Consider the following 23,863-nt stretch of genomic DNA (forward strand, 5'->3'; position numbering starts at 1 on the left):
TCCCTGGTGGTGGGGTCCGTTTGGAGGTGGCGGAAATGACGACGGATGATACACTGTATATGGAGGTTGGTGGGGTGGTAGGTGAGGACCAGTGGTTCTGTCCTGGTGGCGATTGGAGGGGCAGGGCTCAAGGGCGGAGGAGCAGGAAGTGGAGGAGATGCGGTGGAGGGCATCGTCGATCACGTCTGGGGGGAAAATGCGGTCTTTGAAGAAGGAGGCCATCTGGTATTGGAACTGGACCGCCTTCCTAACCTGCAATCTTCTTCCTGACCTCTCTGCCCCCACCCCCACTCCTATCACCCTCACCTTGACCTCCTTCCACCTATTGCATTTCCAACGCCCCTCCCCCAAGTCCCTCCTCCCTACCTTTTATCTTAACCCGCTGGACACACTTTCCTCATTCCTGAAGAAGGGCTCATGCCAGAAACGTCGATTCTCCTGTTCCTTGGATGCTGCCTGACCTGCTGCGCTTTTCCAGCAACACATTTTCAGCTCTGATCTCCAGCATCTGCAGTCCTCACTTTCTCCCCGGTAAAGGTCTCAGGCCTGGCATCCCCTGCACTCACTGGCATAGCTTCACTGCCAGCCCTTCAACTACCTTCGTCCAAACCCAAATCATGAAGACAGGATTACAGAGCCATAACTATATCGTCTATGGGCAGACATTGATATGAACACACATAATAAGTAGGAGCAGGAATAGGCCATTCTGCCATTCAAGTCTGTCCTGTTATTTAATATTGGGAAACCTTGGCCAGTGTGTGATCATAAAAAGTCCAATATGGTCCTTCTCCAGTGAAGGGTCACTGGATAGGAAACATTACCTCTGATTTCTCTGCATAGATGCTGCCAGAGTTTCTCCAGTAATTTCTGTTTATGACACAGGGCAATTTAGTCAGATATAACCTGCCATCCCAATCAAACACTCCCTGGACAGATGCAGCACAAGGTTAGATGTAGAGTAAAACTTCCTGTACTCTTTCAGACTGGAGATTAAGCTCTCTCTACTCTTTTAACCTGAATGATAAGCTCCCCAACTCTTTTAAAATGGAAGTAAAGCTTCCTCAACATTGCCCCCATCTAACATTGCCAGGACAGAGACAGCATGGGGTCAGATACAGAGTAAGGCTCACACTACTCTTTCAAACTGAAATTAAACTAAAAGTAAAGCTTCCTGTACTTTGTCCCATCAAACACTCCCAGGACAGGGACAGCACAGAGTTACATACTAAGCAAAGCCTCCCCTACACTCTCCCATCAAACACTCCCATGACAGGAATAGCATGTAGTTTGATGCAGAATAAATCTCCCAATACACTGTCCCCATTAATCACTTCTAGGAGGGTACAGGTAGACTAGAAATATATGAACAATAACTGTTTTTTTCCAACTGTGAGTGCATATTTCCTTTTAATCTTCTTTCTCTAACAACACTAATTTTTTGACTCTGAGATTTGTACCTAGACGTCAATAAAGGCAGCCATTGTAAAAACCTTTCACTGTACTTTTGTACTGGAGCACAAACGACAATAAAGGATAAGGGATATTCAATATTGGTTGCCAATCCTTCAGCCTTGCAGACTCCAGATAGTGAACATGCATCTCCAGACCTCTCCTGTGATTGTAAAATGTAGGAAGGGCTGCATTGAGGCATTATAAAGGACTCTGTGTTTCTTTCCATGTTCTGTGAACTTTAGAAATATTTTTAACATGTTTATTAAACATAAAAATATACTTGGATAAAAATGCTCTTTGATTGCTTGTACATTATTAAACTGGAAAGAGTGCAAGGGACATGTACAAGAATGCTGCCAGGACTCAAGGGTCTGAGTTTTAGGGAGAGGTTAGACCAGCTAGGACTTTTTCCTTTAGAGTGCAGGAGACTGAGGGGGGAGCTTACAGAAGTATGTAAGATGATGAGAGGCATGGATAGAGTGAATGCACTCTCTTTTTCCCAGTGCTGGGGAATCAAGTATGGAAGGGCATCAGTTTAAGAGGGGTAAGATTAAAAGGGAACCTGAGGGGCAGCTTTTTCACACAGAGAAAAATGGAATGGAACTACCAGAGGAAGTGGTTGAGGTGGGTGCGTTAACAACATTTAAAAGGCATTTGGACAAATACATGGATAGGAAAGGTTTAGAAGGATATGGTTCAAGTGCAGGGAAATGAGATTAATGAGGATGGACATTTTTTTCAGCATTGACCAGTTTGGGCTGACAGGCTTGTCTCTGTGCTGTAGGACTTTATGATCAGACTTAAGGATTTGGATGCAGAATGCCATGGGATGAAAGTTTCTGTAATAATATGCCACAATGAGTGTGTAATTCAGGGCCAAGCCCATGGTCAAGCCACTTGTGCAAGTGTCAGTATAAACACTTCAAACTCCAGGCAAAAATGCAAAGCTTTCCAAAGCCCAGCATCACCACCTGCTCGCTGCTCTGTGATATGACAATCTTGCTTTTCGGCATCTTTCTTGGCAATAAACAGGAACACTGGAAAAGGCAGACACTACACAGTCTCTCTTGAACCTGTTTCGTAATTCATAAGAGCATAGCCAGCTCTACCCTTTTTTCCTCAATACTTTGCTTCACAAAAATACATTGATTCCAGTTACCCTTTGTGGAAGCAAGTTTGAAACATTTAGTGCTTCTTGTCAATAGAAGTTTTCCCTAAAAGAGATAGGTTTAATTTTAGAGTGTACAGTTGAGTCCTACACACCACACGCAATGCAAATTGTTTTCTTGATCTATTCTAACATCTTGAACATTTTGAGCAAGTCATCACTTAAATTTCTAAATTCAAGAGAACACAATCTAGTTTTGAAATCCCTCCTTGTAATTTAACTTTTTAAGCATGTGTACCATTCTGGTGCATCTGGTCTGCCCACTATCCAAAGGTCAGGCTAATCTTCCTTAAGGTCACTTGCTCAGACATCTCAGTGAAGCTCCCAGAAACTCCAATCGTGGTTCAACCAAAACTTTGCACATTTATTTTTAAATTTCATTCACAGGATCTTGGTGTAATGGGGAGACCAGCATGCAAAGATGGCTGATCAATCAGGATCTGCAGACTCCATGCCATATAGGACATTTTATTGTCAAGTGGGATCTCTGTCCGTATGTTATTTATCTACAGCTTTTTGTTTCACCTTTCTCACTTTTCCTGCTCATGTTGTCATTCTTGGGTCTCAAAATGCTGGGATGCTTCCCACAGACTGGTCTCCCTCTTGTTTGGTCTGGGATGATGGCCTCCCAATGTTGGACCTCTCCATGTTGACCTTTCAGCACATCTTTGAAGTATTTCTTCCATCCTCCTTTAGTGTGTAGTACATGTACAGGGATGTACAAGAAAGCTAGACCTTTCCATTGTTCCTTGCCATGTGATTAACATATCAGGAGTTATGTCTCTTTCTCCTGGGGATCTGACCAACGCTCCAAGTGTGAACAGAGGCTGAGAGCAGGAGATGGGGGGAGATACTAAACGAGTATTTTGCATTAGTGTTTAGAAGGACATGGAGAGGACATAGAAGATATAGAATGGATGGAAACATATGGTGATATCTTGAAGAATGTCAGCTTATGCTCAAAATGTTGACTGTCCTGCTCCTCGGATGCTGCCTGACTAGCTGTGCTTTTCCAGCAGCTGCAGTCCTCACTTTCTCCACATCTTGAAAGATGTCTCATTACACAGCTGGTGATGCTGGATGTCTTAAAATGCATAAAGATAGATAACTCCCCAGGATCTGATCAGGTGTAACCTAGATCTCTGTGAGAAGCTAGGGAAGTGATTGCTGGGCCTCTTGCTGAGATATTTGTATCATTGATAGTCACAGGTGAGGTGCTGGAGGTGGGCTAATGTAGTGCCACTATTTAAGAAAGGTGGTAAGGAAAAGCCAGGGAACTATAGACCAGTGAGCCTGACATCATTGGTGGGCAGGTTGTTGGAGGGAATCTGAGTTATACAATTTACATGTATTTGAAAAGGCAAGGACTGATTAGGATAGTCAACATGCTTTGTGCGTGGGAAATCATGTCTCATTAACTCAATTGAGTTTTTTGAAGAAATAACAAAGGAATGATGAGAGCAGAGCGGTGGACATGATCTATATGGACTTCAGTAAGGCGTTCGACAAGGTTCCCCATGGGAGACTGGTTAGCAAGGTTAGATCACTTGGAATACAGAGAGAACCAGCATTTGAATACAGAGTGGCTGGAAGGTAGAAGACAGGATGGTGGTGGAGGGTTGTTTTTCAGATTGGAAGCCTGTGACCAGTGGTGTGCTACAAGGATCGGTGCTGGGTCCACTGCCTTTCATCATTTATATAAATGATTTGGACGTGACATAAGAGGTATAGTTAGTAAGTTTGCAGATGACACCAAAATAGGAGGTGTAGTGGACAGTGAAGAAGGTTACCTCAGAGTACAACGGGATCTGGACCAGATTGGCAATGAGTCGAGAAGTGGCTGACGGACTTTAATTTAGATAAATGTGAGATGGTGCATTTTGAAAAGGCACATCAGGACAGGACCTAGTCACTTAAGGTCCTGGGAAGTGTTACTGAACAAAGAGACCTTGGAGTGCAGGTTCATAATTCCTTCAAAGTGGAATCACAGGTAGATAGGATAGTGAAGAAGGCGTTTGGTATGCTTTCCTTTATTCCTCAGAGCATCAAGTATAGGAGTTAGGAGATCATGTTGCGGCTGTACAGGACATTGGTTAGGCCACTTTTGGAATATTGTGTGCAATTCTGATTTCCCTCCAACAGAAAGGGTGTTGTGAAATTTGAAAGGGTTCATAAAAAATGCACAAGGATGTTGCTAGGATTTAAGGGTCTGAGCTACAGGGAGAGACTGAAGAGGCTGGAACAGGCCAGTCATCCTGTAGTTTAAAAGGCCAAAAATGAACTGGATTGAGAGGATTCAGTGTCTGTGGAATATTTATAAAACGAGTGCAAATAGATAATCACTGAAGACCCTGCATGGTGTTCATATCCTTCTGATTTTGAAACTACCTTCAATAAGATCACTTTGAGAATTTTCTATAATATACCTTTATCAATAATAGTATCCATTCTATTTAAGTCTGAACCTCAAAGTAATTTAAATGTTGGAGATTTACTGGCACAGGTGAAATACGCTTCCACACCAAAGGGTAAGTCAAGGATCACAATTGTCTATGAGCGTCAGACTACACACCAGTTCGGGATGTTGATGAAACATTCCAAGGGTTTACTCACCGGATTTCCTGGTTTTCCCATCATGCCATCCTTTCCCTAAAAGTAAACAAGGCCAAACTTAATCATTTTCGGAAGGTGCTTTTCCTGAACCAGTCTAATTATTTCCATCCAAAACCTACACCATTCATAAATTCTGACCAAGTGTGACCTCGGACTGACAGAGAGACAGAGAGGACAGACAGAAGGAAAGAGATAAGGACAGAAATGGAGAATGAAAGTTAAGAGGAGGATGGAATGAGTTGAGAGGGATACACAGAGCGGAATCGTTCCATGCCTCGCAAAGATAGAGTAGTGATCTTGGAAATCAACGGGCCAACTCTCCAATGCATTCCACTGGAGACAGGGTCAACGCTGTGAAAGTAGCCCAATACACAGTGATTGCTGGTCAATACTACTGGTCCAACCAGGAGACAGTTAATGACACAGTCAGGATTTGTTGATGGCAGACAGGCCATCAACATGATTACAGCATGACATATGACCAGAACTGAAAATGTGTTTCTGGAAAAGCGTAGCAGGTCAGGCAGTATCCAAGGAGCAGGAGAATCGACTTTTCGGGCATGAGCCCTTCTTCAGGAATGAGGAGAGTGTGGCTCATGCCCGAAACGTCGATTTTCCTGCTCCTTGGATGCTGTCTGACCTGCTGCGCTTTTCCAGCAACACATTTTCAGCTCTGATCTCCAGCATCTGCAGTCCTCACTTTCTCCTAGAAGACATATGACCAGAGACTGCCATTTGGTAAAAGACCAGAGGCCAGTCATTAACTCCTCACCATCACACTGGCATAAAGCTGACTGGATGACAGGGCCACAGCCACAGCTGAAACGTGGTTCCTCTTCTTGCTTCCACACTGTTAACTCCAATAATCAATCCTTTGTCTCTGTTAATTTCTGACCTACAAGTGACATTATTTATTCTGATGTCACCCAATTCAACGCAACCATCACCTCTCAATTAGTAAACTCTCCCTCAATGATTTTCTGAAAAAAAGAGTTGGACTGGACTTGAAATGTTAGCTTTGTTTCTCTCTGCACAGACGCTGTTAAATCTGTGGAGTTTCTCCTACATTCCGTTTGTTTGTTTAGAGATTTCCAGCATCCGCGGTGCATCTTTTCCCCTCAATTAATGGACTGTTTCCACATCATTGAGTTCAGGATGAGTGGAAATATCTTCATTTTAAATACTGGGAAACTGAAGTCATTGTTTACAATCCCTGCAACAAACTCTATTTTCCAGCAATTGACAGTAACCGTGTGCTCGCTGTCAGACATTGGCTCACAATGGGACAATGGAGCAACATTAACATTTTCATCCTTGTTCCCAAGTACCTCTATGGCCTCGCTGTAATCCATCATCTGCAATCACTGAATTTTTACCACTCGACATTTCATGGCCAAGTCTTCAGCTCCAAGGAAATCTGTCCCTGACCCTTATGACTTTACTGTCAAAGAAACACAGACAAGAGGAGCAGGAGTAGGTCACTCTGCCCTTTGAGCCTGCTCTGCCATTCAAATTGATTGTGGCTAATCATTCTATTTCCGTTCTCATTTTCTCCCCCCATACCCTCTAATCCTTTCAATTCTTCGAATTACAGCAAACCTTTTATTAACCAGCACCTTATAGGGCCAGGAATGTGCCAGTTATCAGGATGCCTACATAATCAATGTAAAAACACACACTAATGTAATTCAGAGGGTACACACATCACTGTTACACTTTATTCACTGCATGAATCATATAAATAATAATGCAACTTTACATTAAATAAAATTTACCATCAGACAGCCTTCTCACTTGCACCTTCAACTGACTACTCGGACATCGTGGTAGATTGTGATAACACAGTAAACGTCTGGTATTTCAAATATATAATTTTTGTGGCTTACTGAAAGTGCTGGTTCATAAGGTGCTGGTTAAAACACAGTTTGCTATATATCTAATTTCCTCTTGAAAACATTCGATGTTTTGGTCTCAATTACTTTCTGTGGCACAGAATCCCACAGGCTCACCACTCTCTGGGTGAAGGAACCTAAATGGTCTACCCTGTATCATTATATTGTGATCCTGGTTATGGATTCCCTGGTCATGAGGAACATCCTTCCTGCATTCACCCTGTCTTGTCCTAGTAGAATTTTATAGGTTTAGATGAGATCCCCTTCATTCCTCTCAACTCCAGTGAAAATAGTCTAACATCTGCTTTAACATGCTCCCTAAGATGTGTTTTGAGTAAACCATTGGTCATCTGATACGGTATCTTCCTATTCACTGTCAGATTTTGTTAATAAACACTTCTATGAAGTGCCCTAGGACATTTACTATATTGGTAGCAGCACCATATAAATGTTTACTCACCGGAACTCCGGGCAGTCCTTTCCCTGGGGGTCCTGCCTGTCCCTATCAAACACCAAGGAATCAAACCATTAACACATTAACCACATGAAGCTGCAACAAGCAAAAGATGGCACTGAACTCGACTGGAGAGACCTCACACTTACCTTTTCACCCTTCACTCCCGGAGAGCCCGTCAATCCCTGTCGTCCTGGTTCACCCTGAGTAAAGCCAGCATTAAAGTTATTAAAATAGCAGGCTTTTTGACACAAACATACACTTGTTTAGACTTAATGATCTCCTTTCTTTTCCTGAAGACACTCACATTTGTTGTGATATTTCTGAGTGATCTGAAGGTCTTCTCCCTTTCCCTAACCTATATCTCACCCATGATTTCTTCATCAGGAATGAATCAGACAGAGACAAATACACACTGATAGCTGCACACAAGTCAGGAGTGTGATGGAATACTCCCCACTTGCCTGGATGGGGGCAGCTCCAACAACAATCAAGAAGCTTAATACCATCCAGGACAAAGCAGCCTGCTTGACCGGCACCATATCCGTAAGTAACAACTCCCTCCATCACCGATGCTCAGTAGCGGCAGCGTGTACAATCTACAAGATGCACTGCAGACATACTTTAGACATTTCTGCATCACAACCAGCATCCAAATTTATTTCCATCTAGAAGGACAAAGGCAGCAGATACATGGGAACACTAGCACCTATAAGTTTCTATCCAAACCATTCACCATTCTGACTTGGGAATGTATCGTCATTCCTTCACTGTTGCTGAGTTAAAATCTTGGAATTCCCTTAGTAATAGCATTGTGCACATTGGCTGCAGTGGTTTAAGAAGGCAATCCACCACCACCTTCTTAAGGGCAGTGTCGGAGGCTGCAGAGTGATCTTATGAAGGATTATAAAATCATAAGGGGCATGGATAGGGTAAATAGACAAGTTCTTTTCTTCTGGGGTTGGGGAATCCAAAACTAAACAGCAAAAATTTAAGGTGAGAGGGAAAACAATTAAAAGGGACCTAAGGGTTAACCTTTTCACTCAGAGGGTGGTATATGTATGGAAAGAGCTGCCAGAGGAAATGGTGGAGGCTGTTACAATTACAACATTTAAACGGCATCTGGATGGGTATAGAAATAGAAAGGGTTTATGGGAAAAGAGCCAAATGCTGGGAAATGGGACTAGATTAATTTAGGATATTTGGTTGGCATGGGTGAGTTGAACTGGAGGGTTGGTTTCCATGCTGTACAGCTCTATGACTCTATGAAATGGGGACAGATAATAAATGTTGGCCCAGTCAGCAATGCCATGAATGAATTTAAAAAAACTCACAGAAGTCACACAAAGAATTGGTGTAAATGTTAGGATTCAGCTTGCCTGGACTTCCCCAGCTCACTCCAAGGCCATCAGGCTACACTTTCCAGGTGAAAGCAGTGGCTGGGATTGCAGTGACTCATTGTGGAAAGTAAGTTCTAATGAACCTCGGAACAAAGGTGAGTCTGGGGCCCACATGGGTCAGGACACCAGACCTCAGTGAGGAGGACAAGAGAGGTGAGGAAGTCAAACTGGAGAGATTGGAAGATCTTGAGAGAGGTATTTGATGGATACAGCGGGTTCTTCAACAAGGTATTAACCCTTGACCATCCAGCAGCCCGACCAGTGAGACCTGTTGGGCTTCATAGATGGCATAGGCATCTTCAAAGGTAAAATCCCAATGCTGTTTGATGAAAGTCTGTACATGACCATTAATTGGTAGAATTATAGTGGAGGTGAGCCAGTTGATACACGAGGCACAGTGAACAATTTTACAGTCCCCATCCTACCCGGCAACCTACCACAAGGAGCAGTGTATAATGACCATCAAATCAGGACCCCTCACCAAGACCCGGACAGATTCACAAACACACACACACACACTCTCCCCATGTCTGTGTGGGTTTCCTCCGGGTGCTCCGGTTTCCTCGCACAGTCCAAAGATGTGCAGGTCAGGTGAATTGGCCGTGCTAAATTGCACATAGTGGTAGGTGCATTAATTAGGGGTGAATATAGGGTAGGGGGAATCAGTCTGGTGTGGATCTGTTGGGACGAAGGGCCTGTTTCCATACTGTGGGGAATCTAATCTAATCTACATACATACATAGATAGATTGGACAGTACGGCGGCTCAGTGGTTAGCACTGCTGCCTCACAGCGCCAGGAACCTGAGTTCGATTCCAGACTCGGACGACTGTCAGTGTGGAGTTCACACATTCCCCCTGTGTCTGCGTGGGTTTTCTCCCACAATCCAAAGATGTGCAGGTTAGGTGAATTGGCCATGCTAAATTTCCCATAGTGTTCAGGGATGTGTAGATTAGGTGCATTAATCAGGGGTAAATCTAGAGCAATTGGGTAGGGGAGTGGGTCTGGATGGGTTACTCTTTGAGGGCTGGTGGATTTGTTGGACTGAAGGGCCTGTTTCCACACTGCAGGGATTCTGTCATGATGGTGATGACTCTATGATGAGATACAAGCAGACACACACATACACTGACAGACACATACACAGATGCAAGTACAGATACATATTCAGAAGCACAGAGGCATATACAGATACAAGAACATACACTCACTCACAAGCACACACACAGAAAAATAGACAACACCTTACAGCTAGGTAAAAACAATGACTGCAGATGCTGGAAACCAGATTCTGGATTAGTGGTGCTGGAAGAGCACAGCAGTTCAGGCAGCATCCAAGGAACTTCGAAATTGACGTTTCGGGCAAAAGCCCTTCATCAGGAATAAAGGCAGTGAGCTCCACGCTCTCTCCACGCTCCAGGCTCACTGCCTTTATTCCTGATGAAGGGCTTTTGCCCGAAACGTCGATTTCAAAGTTCCTTGGATGCTGCCTGAACTGCTGTGCTCTTCCAGCACCACTAATCCAACACCTTACAGCGACCAGCATGATGTCTTTATGCACATCAAATTACTGAGGCCGGTAGGTAGAAAGTTTTGAAATGGAAGTACAAAGCCAGCAAAAGTAAAGTTGCCACAATTTTACGAGACCACAAGGCTGTTCCCTCATTAGAGAGATGGCTGGTGGCGGTTTAACCTGTGGCATCTCAGGCGAGGGGAAGGTTGAGAAGGAGAGTGCTCCATGGTAACTTTAGCCAGTGCAGGAATTGAACCCACACTGTTGGCATCTCTCCACATCACAAGTGAGCCATTTGGTGAAATGAGCTAACTCACAACACCAAATGGGTTCCAAGCTGAAGTCTCCCAGATCATTAGGGGTTTTTTTAGCATGTGGGACAAACAGTGGTAGCTTGGGAATTATGAAGGGAAATTATTGTTTTTTCCTATGGAGGTTGGGGGAGAGTTTGCAGTGGGCTGCCCAGCCCTGTGTCACTGAGATTCTGTGCCCCGTACCAGGGACTGAATGATTGCTGTGTTGCTGTGGTATTGTTTCCGTTCCCAGGAAAACTACAGCTCTCAGACATTCTCTTGGTAAGTATTGGCATTAATGATCTTCACTTTGGCATCACTGTGTCTTTTGGGAATAATCATCAAATTAGCTTTACTATCTCCTTGGCATTCAGGCTTTGCTTCACCCCAATCACTATCCTGAGCTTTATCGACGGGCCTGTGACCCTCTGATTTATCATAAATGGGCAGGTGGTGCCACCTTTTGGTAGCAGTGAGGTCGGTGAGTGATCCACCTGGAGTGTGACTGGACTACAATCCCATTGACTGAAAGGTGCAGAGGGTCATCAACACTGTCCTGGTGTCACACAGGTAGAAACACATCAGATACAAGAAACTACGGATCAAAGAGAATAAGGTCCAAGCCTAGGAAGGAAGCACAGAGGTTCAGGGAGAAATGGAGAGTGTATATTTAAAGACACACAGTCCAGTGTTGTGCAAAACACTAAGCATTATAGAACCTAGCCAGTGCCATACTCTCTGTACACTTCAGTGGCTTGCTTTAGTGACTATGCCTCACATGCTTTCCGGGTTCTCCTGTCCCTGGTGGTCCAGGGTCTCCTTGAGGGCCTGGTTTCCCTGGAAGTCCAATTACGTCTTTGAAGTCTTCTGGAATGGTAGGGCAAACCTCACACTGATCCCCCTGCACAAGAGAACAAGGCATTAGTCTAGACAACAATCATCTAATTAAACCTGATAAACTCATAACTCTCAACAGAAAGATTTGGACAGATCACCAGAAACAGGGTGAATAAAGAGTTTGATGAATTATTGAAGGATTTTAATCAGACCACCTAACAATAATTGATGTTCATGGAAATGTAATTCATATTATGAAACCAGCAAGTGTAATTTAATCGTTATTGCCCGAGAATTATTCAGATAAGTCTGCTCCAGATTCTCGCCAGGTGAATATATACTTTCTGAGGTGCGATGCCAAGAATCAGACAATTTCTTCAGGTGGTGTCTAAGTCCGTCCCTGCCCCTCTCCTTTGTGCTACAGCTCAGTGCAGGTAAGGGCAGATGACACCTTGATGACTCACCTTTTCCCCTTTCAGCCCATGACGGCCCCGTGTCCCTGGGAATCCAGGAATACCCGGAATTCCTTTCTCCCCTGGCTCTCCTTTGTCACCCTTTGATCCTGGGTCACCCTATATGAACAGGATTACATTGGTGAACATAAATTACAAATAAATGTGCAAATGTACAGATTATATATTCAAGAAAGAGGGACTTTTTTATTTTAAAGGCATCAGTTGGTAGGAATAGAAAGCGGGAATAAGGCATTGAGATAAAGGATTGGCACTGATCATATATTGAATGCAGGCTTGAAGAGCTGAATGGCCTACTCTGGCTGCTTGTTTCTATGTTTACACACCCGTCAATTCGGAATTTAAATCCGAAGCCCTCACTCAGCTGGTCACAGTGTCAATAGCAGCTATTTGCTCTTTTATTACTCCTGGGACCTCGAGAAAGGCTCTTCACAGAGACATTCATATAAAAAGGCACACTGTCTAGGACAGGAAAGGTCATCACCTTTCCACCGAGTCAGGCATTTCGCCAGGAGCAGGACTGGGCTGGAGAATGAGATGCTATGGTGTGAGTGGGGAACATACCAGCCTTTATGTTGATTTGATCACACAACCTTAGCACACATAGGCTCATGGGGAAGCTGGTATCTCCTCCAGGATTCCCAATTCATTGGGAAAACTGGAGCTCCACTGCTGGAAGGTGGTGAAGATACAGATCCATATGTGATTATTCCATTATGAGGCCAAGCTTGACTTGCTGGCTGCCACTGTATTACTGAGAGTGTAACAGGTTATAACAAGTTAGTTATAATAGAGGGTTACAAGGTGGAGGAGCAGAGTGGGCCCAGGACATTCAAATCCTGAATACAGACAAATTTACAAACCACACAAGGTTTGGAGTATCTCCAACCAGAGGAGTGGAAGCACCTCACCTTACTGTCATTACCACCAGCAATGAATCCTATGGTTCCACTAACCAGAAACTGAGGTGGGTCAGCAACATAGTGCAGTGCCTACTAGAAAAGGTTACAGAATGGGAATTCTCATCTCCTAACTCCCCAAATCCTGTCCAGCATCTGCAAGGCAAAACGCAGTAGTGCGATGGGATACTCTCTATTTCTTTGGATCACTGCAGCTTAAAAAAACATTCAACAGGTGTAAAAGTGGCAGTGGCAACATGGTAACTAAACTGGCTAAGTGTTAGGTGACAGAGGTAAAAACAAGGACTGCAGATGCTGGAAACCAGAGTCTAGATAAGAGTGGTGCTGGAAAAGCACAGCAGGTCAGGCAGCATCCGAGGAGCAGGAAAACCGACGATTCGGGCAAAAGCCCTTCATCAGGAACTGAGGCCTCTCGGATGCTGCCGGACCTGCTGTTAGGTAACAGAGTCGTGGTCAACGGATATTTTTCAGGCTGGAGGAAGGTTTGCAGTAGAGTTCTCCAGGGGTCGGTATTGGGATCTTTGGCCTTATACATATTAATGGGTCTTAGTGTGCATGGCCCAATCACCAAGTTTGCAGTTAATACTAAATGTGGAAGATTTGCAACCAGTGAGGAACTCCAAAAGGGCAAGTCAAAATTGGTGGAGTGGGCAGATAGGTGGTGACTGAGTTTCAATGAAGTGAAATGTGAGGTGATGCACTTTGGTGGGAAGAACACTGAAAGACAATTTGAAGAGTACAATTCAATAGGGGGTATGGGTGTTTTTGTGCACAGATTATTGAAGTTGGCAGGACAGGTGGAGAGTAGTTAATCAAGTATACAGTGTCCTCAGCTTTATTAATAGGGACAGAGCTTGAAAGAGCAAGGACGTGTTGCGACACGGAAGTCAAATCTCTCTGTTAATTAAAACCAAATTCTCAGAACAGCTCACCTCGCCTTGTAATCTGTTAGAATGTGTGACAGAAAGAGAACTCCTAATTTCCACTATTTAAAGAAAAATAACAACTTATTTTCCGAATTCTCATAGCAAACACGAAATTAAAACTATTAAATCCAAGCCAACTTTTTTCTTAACTAATTATTATCTGATTCCAACTTTATAAAAATACTGCTCCAATAGCATAATTATTAAGCATTATATTAACTACATCTCAAGTCCCCACAGACTCTGATGCTGTCTTCTTTCCAGTCTTCCGATTGTGCTGTCTTCTCCCTGGTCAGCTTTGTTCTTTTTACTGCGAGTATTTTTACAGGAAAAGGTATCTTTTGCTGGATAGTGCCTTCTGAGATTTCTTTGAGTTCAAGATGTTTATTTCTTCAGATGACAATTGCTCTCCAGCTCTACGGCAGTTGCTTTGACCAGTTTTCAAAACACCTGTGTTGTTTATACCTCCAACGTTGTTCCCTCTCATTGGTCTGATGTTATCAGTACAATAAATTCAAACTCAATTTAGTATCGTGGGCATAATTTAAATTAATTGGTTAAATTTGAACTGTTGTCAAAACAGCAACCAAAACTTAGGTATCCATTTAACAAACAATTGTTATTTTGGAACAGATTAGCTGTTCTGGCAGCTATAGCTGCATTTTAAATTTACTTGAAAATTCAGAAAACTCTTACAATCTTAAAGTGAACAAACACTCTTTCAACTTTGTACCATCTTAAGAAAAAGTGAACCATCATAATGAAAACTCTGCCGGTTGGAATCATACTTTGCACATAGGAATGTGGTTTTGGCTTTTGGAGGTCAGTCATCTCAGTTCTAGGGCATCTCTTTCAGTGCTCCTCAGGGTGGGTGTTTTTAATCAAGCCTGACTTATTGTGACACTTCTGGAGCTGGTGGTAGTTGAAGCCACAGATTTCCATTTCCTCAGGGTGGTGTTCTTAGCCTGTCTTCAGCTGTTTCATCAATGACCTTCCCTCCATCATAAAATCAGAAGTATGGATGTTTGCTGATGATTGCACAATGCTCAGAATAATTTATGACTCCTCAGGTCCTGAAACAACCTGTGTCCATATGCAGTAAGACCTGGATAACATTTGGGCTTATGTACTTAAGTGGCAATTAACATTCGAGCAGCACAAACGCCAAGCAATGACTATCTCCAGCACAAGAGAATCAATGACCATAACTGAATCCCTCACTCTCAACATCCCGGATGACGGTTGGTGGTGGTGGTGGTAGGGTTCCCATTGACCAGAAACTGAACTGGTCTTCCTATATATTGATATATAAACACAGTGGCTACATTATCAATTCTATCGTGAGTACCTCACCTCCTGAATCTCCAGTCTGCAAGACATAACTCAGGAATGTGATTGGGTACTCTCCACTTGCCTGGATAAGTGCAGCTCCAACAACACCAATCCATTTGTTTATCACCCCATCCACTACCTTCAACACTACCTACAATGGCCTAGTAGCTGTTCAGTTCAAGGGCAATTAGGGATGGGCAATAAGTGCTGGCCCAGTCAGTGATATCCACATCCCATGAGTGAATTAAAAATGGTCAGGAAGATGTTAATTGTTCTGATGGCACACACTTGACTGAATTGTTCCCAATCTCAGATGATGATAGGCACACAGATAGCATTGTTCATTGTTGTGGAATTCCTCACCTTTATTCCAGGCTGGATAAGAGGTGCAGGCTGTTTTTCGGACTGGCTCCCATTTCCATCATCTGGGGGACTTACTTTAAGATGAGCCACTTGAGCCGTTGGACAGAGCCCACATCCATCGCCCTGGACCATAAAGAGAAAGGCAGTGCTCTCAGTGACCCACACCACATCTGCACCATTCCACATCGGCAATCACACACACTGCCAACCCCCAGAACTCACTTACAAACCATTCAACAAATCATGCATTGTGGTTACGGATATGCAGCTTCGTAGGCACCATACAACTTCAATCCTGCATTGTACCTGCCCCTTGCTGCCACTCCTGATTCTTCATTTGCTTCATCACCCGCTCGCTTCATCCCACAGAGTCACACTTCCTCCCCCTCTGCCATCTTCCTCACTGCCTCCTAGCATCTCTCCCACTGCATTTATGGAGGTCATCGCCAATTGTACCAACAGAAACAGATGATCAGACCTCTGTTTCTCCAGATGGTTTCTTTATGAAAGAACGGCTGAGCTCCTAGATGTAGTCAGTCGAGCAGGATGTACCTTTCCCTACTTGAAGCGCAGTGTTACCTTTGACTGACTGAATCTTTACAAGGTTACTAGTTAAAAGTTATTATGTCTTTGTTTCTCAAAATTATTTGGGCAAGATTGAGAGAGGGGAAGTGGAGTAAAACTACTTAATCAATACAATGAATGGCCATGTATGACTGATATTTAAAAAATGCCATTAAGAACTGTTTCTTTTCAAGGAGATTTTGGACTGGCTCTTTTTCTTATGAACATTTCATGACTTGACACAGTAACTACAGCGATTGATTATGTACACAGTAACTACAGCGATTGATTATGTACACAGTACACATGGGTGAAATGGAGTGATGGAAAGCACAAAGAAGGGGCATAGGGGATGGGGGCTATGAAGGCACATGAGGTCCAAATCGAATATTAGGTAGTCTTTACGTGATGCCGTGGTACCCCATCCCGCACACCCATACCCTCAGTGAAGAGTCGAGAGGGAGCCTGCCCATGATCCCGATGGCTGCTCTAGAGAAACCGAACACAGGGAGCAGCACTGATTTGTGTTAAGGTGAGCCTCCACCCACTGTCTCAGGAGGGAGTCCAGTTTACAGAGCTTCAGCTAATTGGAAGGCTGTTAGTCCCCACAGTGCCACTGGGATACAGTGGTCAGTTCTGAGACTGCAGGCAATTCCATTGTGCAGAGCAGGCCAGCTAAGTGAGTTTCTGGAGTTGTGGGTGGATCCAAATAAGGAGTTATAGGGCAAGGTTCAAGAGGACAGGTATACATGTGGTGCTCAGCACATGACAAGCTCCCTACCTGCCACAGGTTAATATTAGCTGTGGCAGTATGGGGCCTTGGGATTGGGCAACTTCTCAACTGGAGGCAAGGCCATCCATGGAACTTTGTGACCCAGACTTCATTAGGGCAGAGGGGGAAAGCAGGAGGGCTCCTCAGCAGCAACTTCTGTCATGATTAAATGCACACCCCATACTGGCTACAAGGGGGTGTGCTGTGAAATAACTCCACAGAAGTTGGTATCCTGTCACCAAATCAACCTTTATTTCCACAAGTCCTTGACACTGATCCAGCTCCCCAGCTCTTAAAGTGAACAAGACATCTGTAATTCCTGTTCTTCTCTGTCATTCAGGGCTACCAGATTAGACCAGTTTATCAGCTCCAATCAGGGAACTCATATTCTATGAGGTCCACCTGGATGACCTTGAGATAATCACTACAGGGTTATGGGGGCAAGTTTCTGCCCATCACCTCAAGATCTAAAATAATAGTCAATGAAATACATTTGAGGTATTGTGATGTAGGGAATCACAGCAACCAATCACGCACAGCAACAGTAATGAGTTAAATGACTACACAATCCTTTGTATCAATAATGGAGATTAACATTAGCTGGGAACGTGGGAGATTTCCCCTTCTATCAGATTATGGTCATGGGACTTTGTATGTCCTCCTGACTCATCAGATGGAGGTCATTAACGTTTCATTGCAAAGAAGGAATTTCCAACATTCTCTCAGTAGTGCACTGCAGCATCAGCCTGAATTATGGCGTCAGGACTCCAGAGTGAACAGGACCGTTTCAGCCATACCTCCCACCAACAGATGGCAGCAGAACAAAGCAGAAATCAAACTGAAACAAAATACAATTCTTCATAACACAAACCTTCTCTCCTTTGGGTCCTGGAGCTCCTGTGATCCCTCGATCTCCCAGATCACCCTTAAAAAAACAGAGTGCTGATGAAGTACTCACTCGTCAGTGTAACCACAGAGATAGATTTCAAATACGTTGTTAGCTAAAAAAAAATCCCCATAACTTTTCACCCTCTCTCTTGCAAAGTCGTGACTTTGACTGGGTCATAGTTCCACAGGTAATGGATTCACCAAGGAATGAGTGTTCAGTCTTATTTGAAAACTCACTTGTCCATGGGAGTTTTAATTCAATCTGTATCTGCTGATCCTTGAGATTCCAGTTGTCAGTGATCAGGGGTTATGTCGAACTGAGATCACGGGCCAGAAATCCTGTTCCAGTTTATATCAAAAACATTCCAATGCTCAATGTTTTACACTACAAGAATATAGGATCTTGGGTTACATTGAGATATAGTGTACAAAAGCAGGGATGTTATGCTGAATCTTTACAAAGCTCTGGTTAGGCTATAACCCACATCCTGTTGTGATCATCACAGGATTGAGATGATGCAGAGGAGGTTTCCCAGATGGTTCCAGGGATTGTGAGATTTTAGCTCCAAGGTTAGGGTGAAGAAACTGTTGGGGCTGTTCTCAATGGAACTAATAGGATTCAGGACAGATTCGAGAGAGGTATTCAAGATCCTTACAGATCCAAATAAGGAAGACAAAGGGATGGCGCAATGGCTAAGGGAGACAGATTTAAGGATGTGTGTGTGTGTGGTATATGGATAGATTACATGGGGGGTGGAGGGGGGGAGTGGTGGTGGTGTTGGCAATGTATGAAACAAGTAGCAATGATCTCGAACTCAATACATGAGGACTTTGGAAGAACAGATTGATAATAATTTTAAAAGGAAATTGGAAGAGCACTTGGAGGCAGTAAATCTGCAGCACCATGATCGTAAACCAGAGGAATGGGACGGATTGGACTGCGCTGCAGACAGCCAGCACAGTGCTTGAATATTCAATCACTGAGCCTCGAGTGAAAAGTGCAAATTAATTCAAGCGCTTACCTTGTTGCCCTTTTCTCCTTCATGCCCTGGGATCCCCTGATTACCTCGTTTCCCCTTTAACAAGACAAAAGTAAACACAATGTTGGGAAAAGGTGACAAAAGAAATTGACTCAACAAAGGCATGCTTTTGTCTAACATCTTTCAGAACTTCAAGACATCCTGAAAATGCATAAACAGACAATGGAAAGTAGAGCCACTGACATGGTGGAAATGCAGCAGCCTATTTCTGCACAACAAGATCCCACAATCGAGAATGTGGAAATGGTTAGGCCATGTGTTGGTTGAGTGATGCACCTCTGTTTCCGTACTGTTCTGAGGATGTGGACCCTGGCAGTTCACAGCCATTGCTGGTAATGGCTTGGAGGATCCTTCAATGCAGAAGATTCTCTGATCTTCAATTTTTATTATTGCCAAAACTTCCCCACAGTGTAAAAATTGGAGTCAGCTTCCTCTACCTTCATCTTGGAGAGTTGCCCAAATGAGTTGGGGCAGATTGGTTTCCTCTTACCTGTCCTTGCTGGGCCCTGGCCAGCCCATAGTTCCTCAGCATCAATTAAAATTAGTTCAGTGGGCATCCTGAGCTTGTGCTTTCCCTGACAGGTAATACTCCAGCAAAAAAAACCTGTGTTAACCAGATCCAATACCTAGCACGATATCCCCAAGGATGGAGTTGGGTGGGAGGGACTGGGCGTTGGGGACTACCAATTTCAGGTAACTTTTCAACATTTATTCCTAACTCACCTCCTGGGACGATATGCTCTTATGCAGTAGCCAGAAGGGTTCAGTCTCAGGAGGAACCGATAGTTCAACAACATGACTCAAACTTTGTTATGGATTTACATGGACGCTAAGGCTGCAGTCTGCCCAAGTGAACACTAACAGGAGGAAGCTGTCTCCCTGTGGACTTGTGAGAAAAATGAACCTGATAAATAATTAATGATTGAGAAATACTTATCTCAATTATATTTTATTTACCCAATGATGTGGATGAAATATACAGTGTAGACAACTATCTGAAACCAGTAAGCCTCAGAGTAAATCTTTCTGAACTGTATCCCATCAAACACTCCCAGAACAGATGCAACACGAGGCTGGATACAGAATAAAGCTCCCTCTACACAGTTCCCATTAAACAATCTCAAAGACAGGGACAGCACAGGGTAGTAAATAGAGTAAAGCTCCCTCTATACTGTCACCACCTAGCAGGCCCGGGACAGGGACAGCACAGTATTGGATACAGAGTAAAGCTCTCTCTACACTGCCCCTCTCAAACACTCCCAGGACAGGTACAGATAGAGTAAAGCTCCTACTGCATTTCTCCCATCAAACACTTCCAGGAAATGTACAACATGAGGCAACAGAAGGATAAAGCTCTCCGTACATTGTCCCCATCAAAACCTCCCAGGACGGAGACAGTACAAGGGTAGGTACAGAATAAAGCTCCCTCTACACTGTCGCCTTCAAACATTTCCAGGACAGATAAGGCAGTTTCTTTCTGTGTGGAAGCTGGCCCTTTGGCCCAACAAGTCCATACCACCCAGACCCACTCCCGTACCCTGTTATCCTGTATTTACCTCTGACCAATGCATCTAACCTACACTTCCCTGAACACTACAGGCAATTTACCTAACCTGCACATCTTTAGATTGTGGGACGTAACCGGAGCACCCGGAGGAAACCCATGCAGGCACAGGGAGAATGTGCAAATACCTACACAGTGCTAACCATTGAACCACCATGCCACCCTCTACACTGTCCATGTCTGACTCCCAGAACAGGTGCAACACGAAGTTAGATACAGAGTATCTCACTGGGCTTGGTACAGCACAGGGTTAGATACTGTGTAAAGCTATCTCTATACTGGTCCATCCAATACTCCCAGGACAGGCACAGCACATAGTCAGATACAGAATAAAGCTTCCTCTGCACTGTGCCCAAAATGGGTTAGGTACAACACAGGGTTAGATACAGAATAAACATCTCTCTACTCTTTTAACCTGAATTTAAAACAGTCTTTATTCTTTTAAACTGAAGGTAAAATTGCCTTGACACTGCCACGTCTAACACTGCTGGGACAGGGACAGCATGAGGTTAGATCCAAAGAAATCTACCCTCTACTCTTTTAAACAAAAAAGTAAATGGAGAGTAAAGCTCCCTTGACACTGTGCCCATCAAACACTCCAAGGTCAGGGACAGTGCAAGGTCAGATACAGAGTGAAGCTTCCTCTATTCTTTTAAACTGAAACTTAATATTTTTTGTCCTCATAAATTGAAAGTAAAGCTCCCTTGACACTGTCCTCTTCAACAGTGCTAGGACAGGTACACCATGGGATCATAGATACAGAGTAAGCTTCATCTATAGTGTCCCCATCTGATGTTCCCAGGACAGCGACAGCTCAGGTTCAGGTACAGAGTAAAGCTCTCTCTATATTGTTCCCATCAAATATTCGCAGGACAGGTGCAGCTAGGGTTAGCAACAGATGTAGAATAAAGCTCCCCCAACACTGTCTGCATTAAACACTCCCAGGAATAGCATGTGGTTAGGAACAAAATAGGGTTGGCTATAGCACGAGGTTAGGTACAGAATAAAGCTCCTCTGCTCTTTTAACCTAAAAGTAAATGGAAAGTGAAGCTTTCTCTCCCATTTTTAACCTGGAAGTAAAACTGCCTTTACTCTTTGAAAGTGAAAGTAAAGCTCCCCAAGCTTTAAACTCCCAACCTAACACTCCCAGATCAGGGACAGCACATGTTACGTAGATAGTAAAGCTCCTTTTACACTGTCCCCAGCAAGCACTCCAGGATAGGGCCAGCACAGGGTTAGGTATAACATGGTGTTCGGTACAGAATAAAGCTCCCTCTACATTGTCCCCATCAAACAAGGGGAACATAAATATTAGGTTACGATATGGAGGAATTTCCAGGAAAACGTTGAAAGAGAAGTAGTTAAGGATGAAATTACTTCCATCTTAAGAGGATATGAAGAGAGATAAACAGATATTTTGAGGGTGCAATGAGAAATAGGAAAGCATTCAGGACTGCCATGAGAGTGGGTTTAGACCCTCGGTAACATCTGTGAAGATGAAGATTGCAGCACTGCAGATGTTAGATAAGCCGCATAGTCTAGGCAGTTGGGTATTAAGAGGGAATTTAATTGTCATCTTGATTCAGGCAAACTATCAGAAAGGCAGTGCATTTTTCTGAATATGTCTGTGTTATTTACAGCAGCAAGACAGTTGACCATATTGTACTTAATAATGACCATCACAAGGTAGATTTGAGCGACAAAATAAGTGTGAGAGTATTTAGTACATTGTCATCAGAATATGAAATGTCTTGACTAAAGCTGAGAATTGTGAAACTACTGGAAGATTCTAGATTTTGGTGAGCCTGATTTCAGTGAAATCAGGCAGAGACTGTCCACAGTAAACTGAACAACTGTCAATAGGTACAACCGAAGAAGATCAATGGGAAATGTTCAAACAAAAGCTTAATTTAACATTCAAATAGTTCAACCCTAAAGCAACAAGAATTCTTCTTACCAGAGGTAGGTGACACCATAAAGCTAAAAGGAGGTGCCTGCAGAAATGCCAAGGTAACAGCATAGGTTCCAATAGTTCGGAAAGATCTGGGACAAGTTGTGTACATGGAGTCAGGTCTAAGATAACTTCACTGAATGGCAGAACAGACCTGAGGGCCATTTTCTGATCCTTTAATCTCAGGGCTGGTGCATCTAGGTTATTGCAAAACAAATGCTTTTGTGCTAGGGGATTCACCATCATTCCATTATAATCCTTAACAGCCTGTAGGGAGAAGTGTCATTGTATACCCCGCTCAGTTCACTGTTTCCTTCCATTGAATCCTTGTCTCATTGCACTCCACCCTGGGTGAAGGCACAGCTTTGTGTTTTACCGAGACTCATGTAAGACAAGAGACAGCTAAGCAAGTGAGAAATGATCACTGTACTCACGGTTTTCCCAGAGGCTCCTGGTTTGCCGACGTTACCCTGTGAAATGGAGACTTGTCACTTGAACAGTGTATGACAACCAGTGATTCCAGTCTGATTGAAGACTCTCATCTCACTACAAATTCCATGATTCTGACTTTAGCTGAACTTGGTGAACCACAGGACTCACATGTGCACAATGTTTAAACTAAACTGATGCTTTTCTCCAAACTTCCATGATTAAGCCACAAAAGGAAGATGCTAAAAGGAGCAGCTCTGAAGATTTGTTACAACTCAATGAAGAGAAGAGAGTTATTTCAGGGAAATGTGGGCTGCTTTGTGACAGACTCGAGTAATAATGTGATCAGACATCAGGAAATAACACTTACTGAAACAAAAAGACTTATACTTACATTGCTTTAGTCTCCAGAAAATGGATAGAATACAAGAGATAAGAGGAAATTAACAAATCATAAGGAGGATCTAATTAGATTCAGTACAAGTAAAAATAATGCTGATGGGAAACTCAGGAGATAAAAACAGATGAATCTATGGGAGCAGAAGAATTCATGAATGTGCCAATTGTTTAACAAATGATTCCCCGGAGTTAGAAAATTGTTAATGTCACTCCATTATTTAAGAAGGTTAAGTGAGATAAACCAGACATTATATATAGGCCAATTAGTTTAACATCAGCTGTACAGATGGTACAGGAATGTACTATCAGTGGTTGAGTTACTGACACTTGGGCAAATGTGACCTGAGTACAGCCAGCCAGCTGGAATTAGCAGGTAGAGGTCACAGCTAACAAACCTCACTGAGCTGATTCAGTGACTCACCTTTTCTCCCTTGAAGCCACGTGGACCTGGTGCTCCGGGCTGGCCCTGTCCAGAGACAGTATATATTAAAAGGTGATTTATCACATTGTCGGCATATCCCAAAGAGTAATATGGCCCGTAAATTACTTCTTCAAATGCAATCGGAATTCTTAATTAATTTTCTTCAGGGAAGGAAGTCTGTCATCCTCACCTGGTCT

At 43.5% G+C, this 23,863-nt stretch overlaps 1 protein-coding gene across 1 annotated transcript in view; it reads right to left on the reverse strand.

Moving 5' to 3' along the window:
- The window catches only part of col16a1 (collagen, type XVI, alpha 1), a 357,671-nt gene that overhangs the window by 97,975 nt on the left and 235,833 nt on the right, over positions 1 to 23,863 (reverse strand). The window contains exons 25-34 of the mRNA XM_043717133.1: positions 23,667 to 23,711; positions 22,852 to 22,887; positions 18,885 to 18,938; positions 17,846 to 17,899; positions 15,639 to 15,761; positions 12,089 to 12,196; positions 11,566 to 11,688; positions 7,732 to 7,785; positions 7,589 to 7,630; positions 5,237 to 5,272 (exon numbers count right to left, since the gene is read on the reverse strand). Of these exons, the coding sequence (XP_043573068.1) occupies positions 5,237 to 5,272; positions 7,589 to 7,630; positions 7,732 to 7,785; positions 11,566 to 11,688; positions 12,089 to 12,196; positions 15,639 to 15,761; positions 17,846 to 17,899; positions 18,885 to 18,938; positions 22,852 to 22,887; positions 23,667 to 23,711 (675 nt within the window). The remainder of the gene's footprint in view (positions 1 to 5,236; positions 5,273 to 7,588; positions 7,631 to 7,731; positions 7,786 to 11,565; positions 11,689 to 12,088; positions 12,197 to 15,638; positions 15,762 to 17,845; positions 17,900 to 18,884; positions 18,939 to 22,851; positions 22,888 to 23,666; positions 23,712 to 23,863) is intronic.

Source organism: Chiloscyllium plagiosum, chromosome 27 (assembly GCF_004010195.1).
Source record: "Chiloscyllium plagiosum isolate BGI_BamShark_2017 chromosome 27, ASM401019v2, whole genome shotgun sequence".
In the NCBI taxonomy this organism is placed as follows: Eukaryota; Metazoa; Chordata; class Chondrichthyes; order Orectolobiformes; family Hemiscylliidae; genus Chiloscyllium; species Chiloscyllium plagiosum.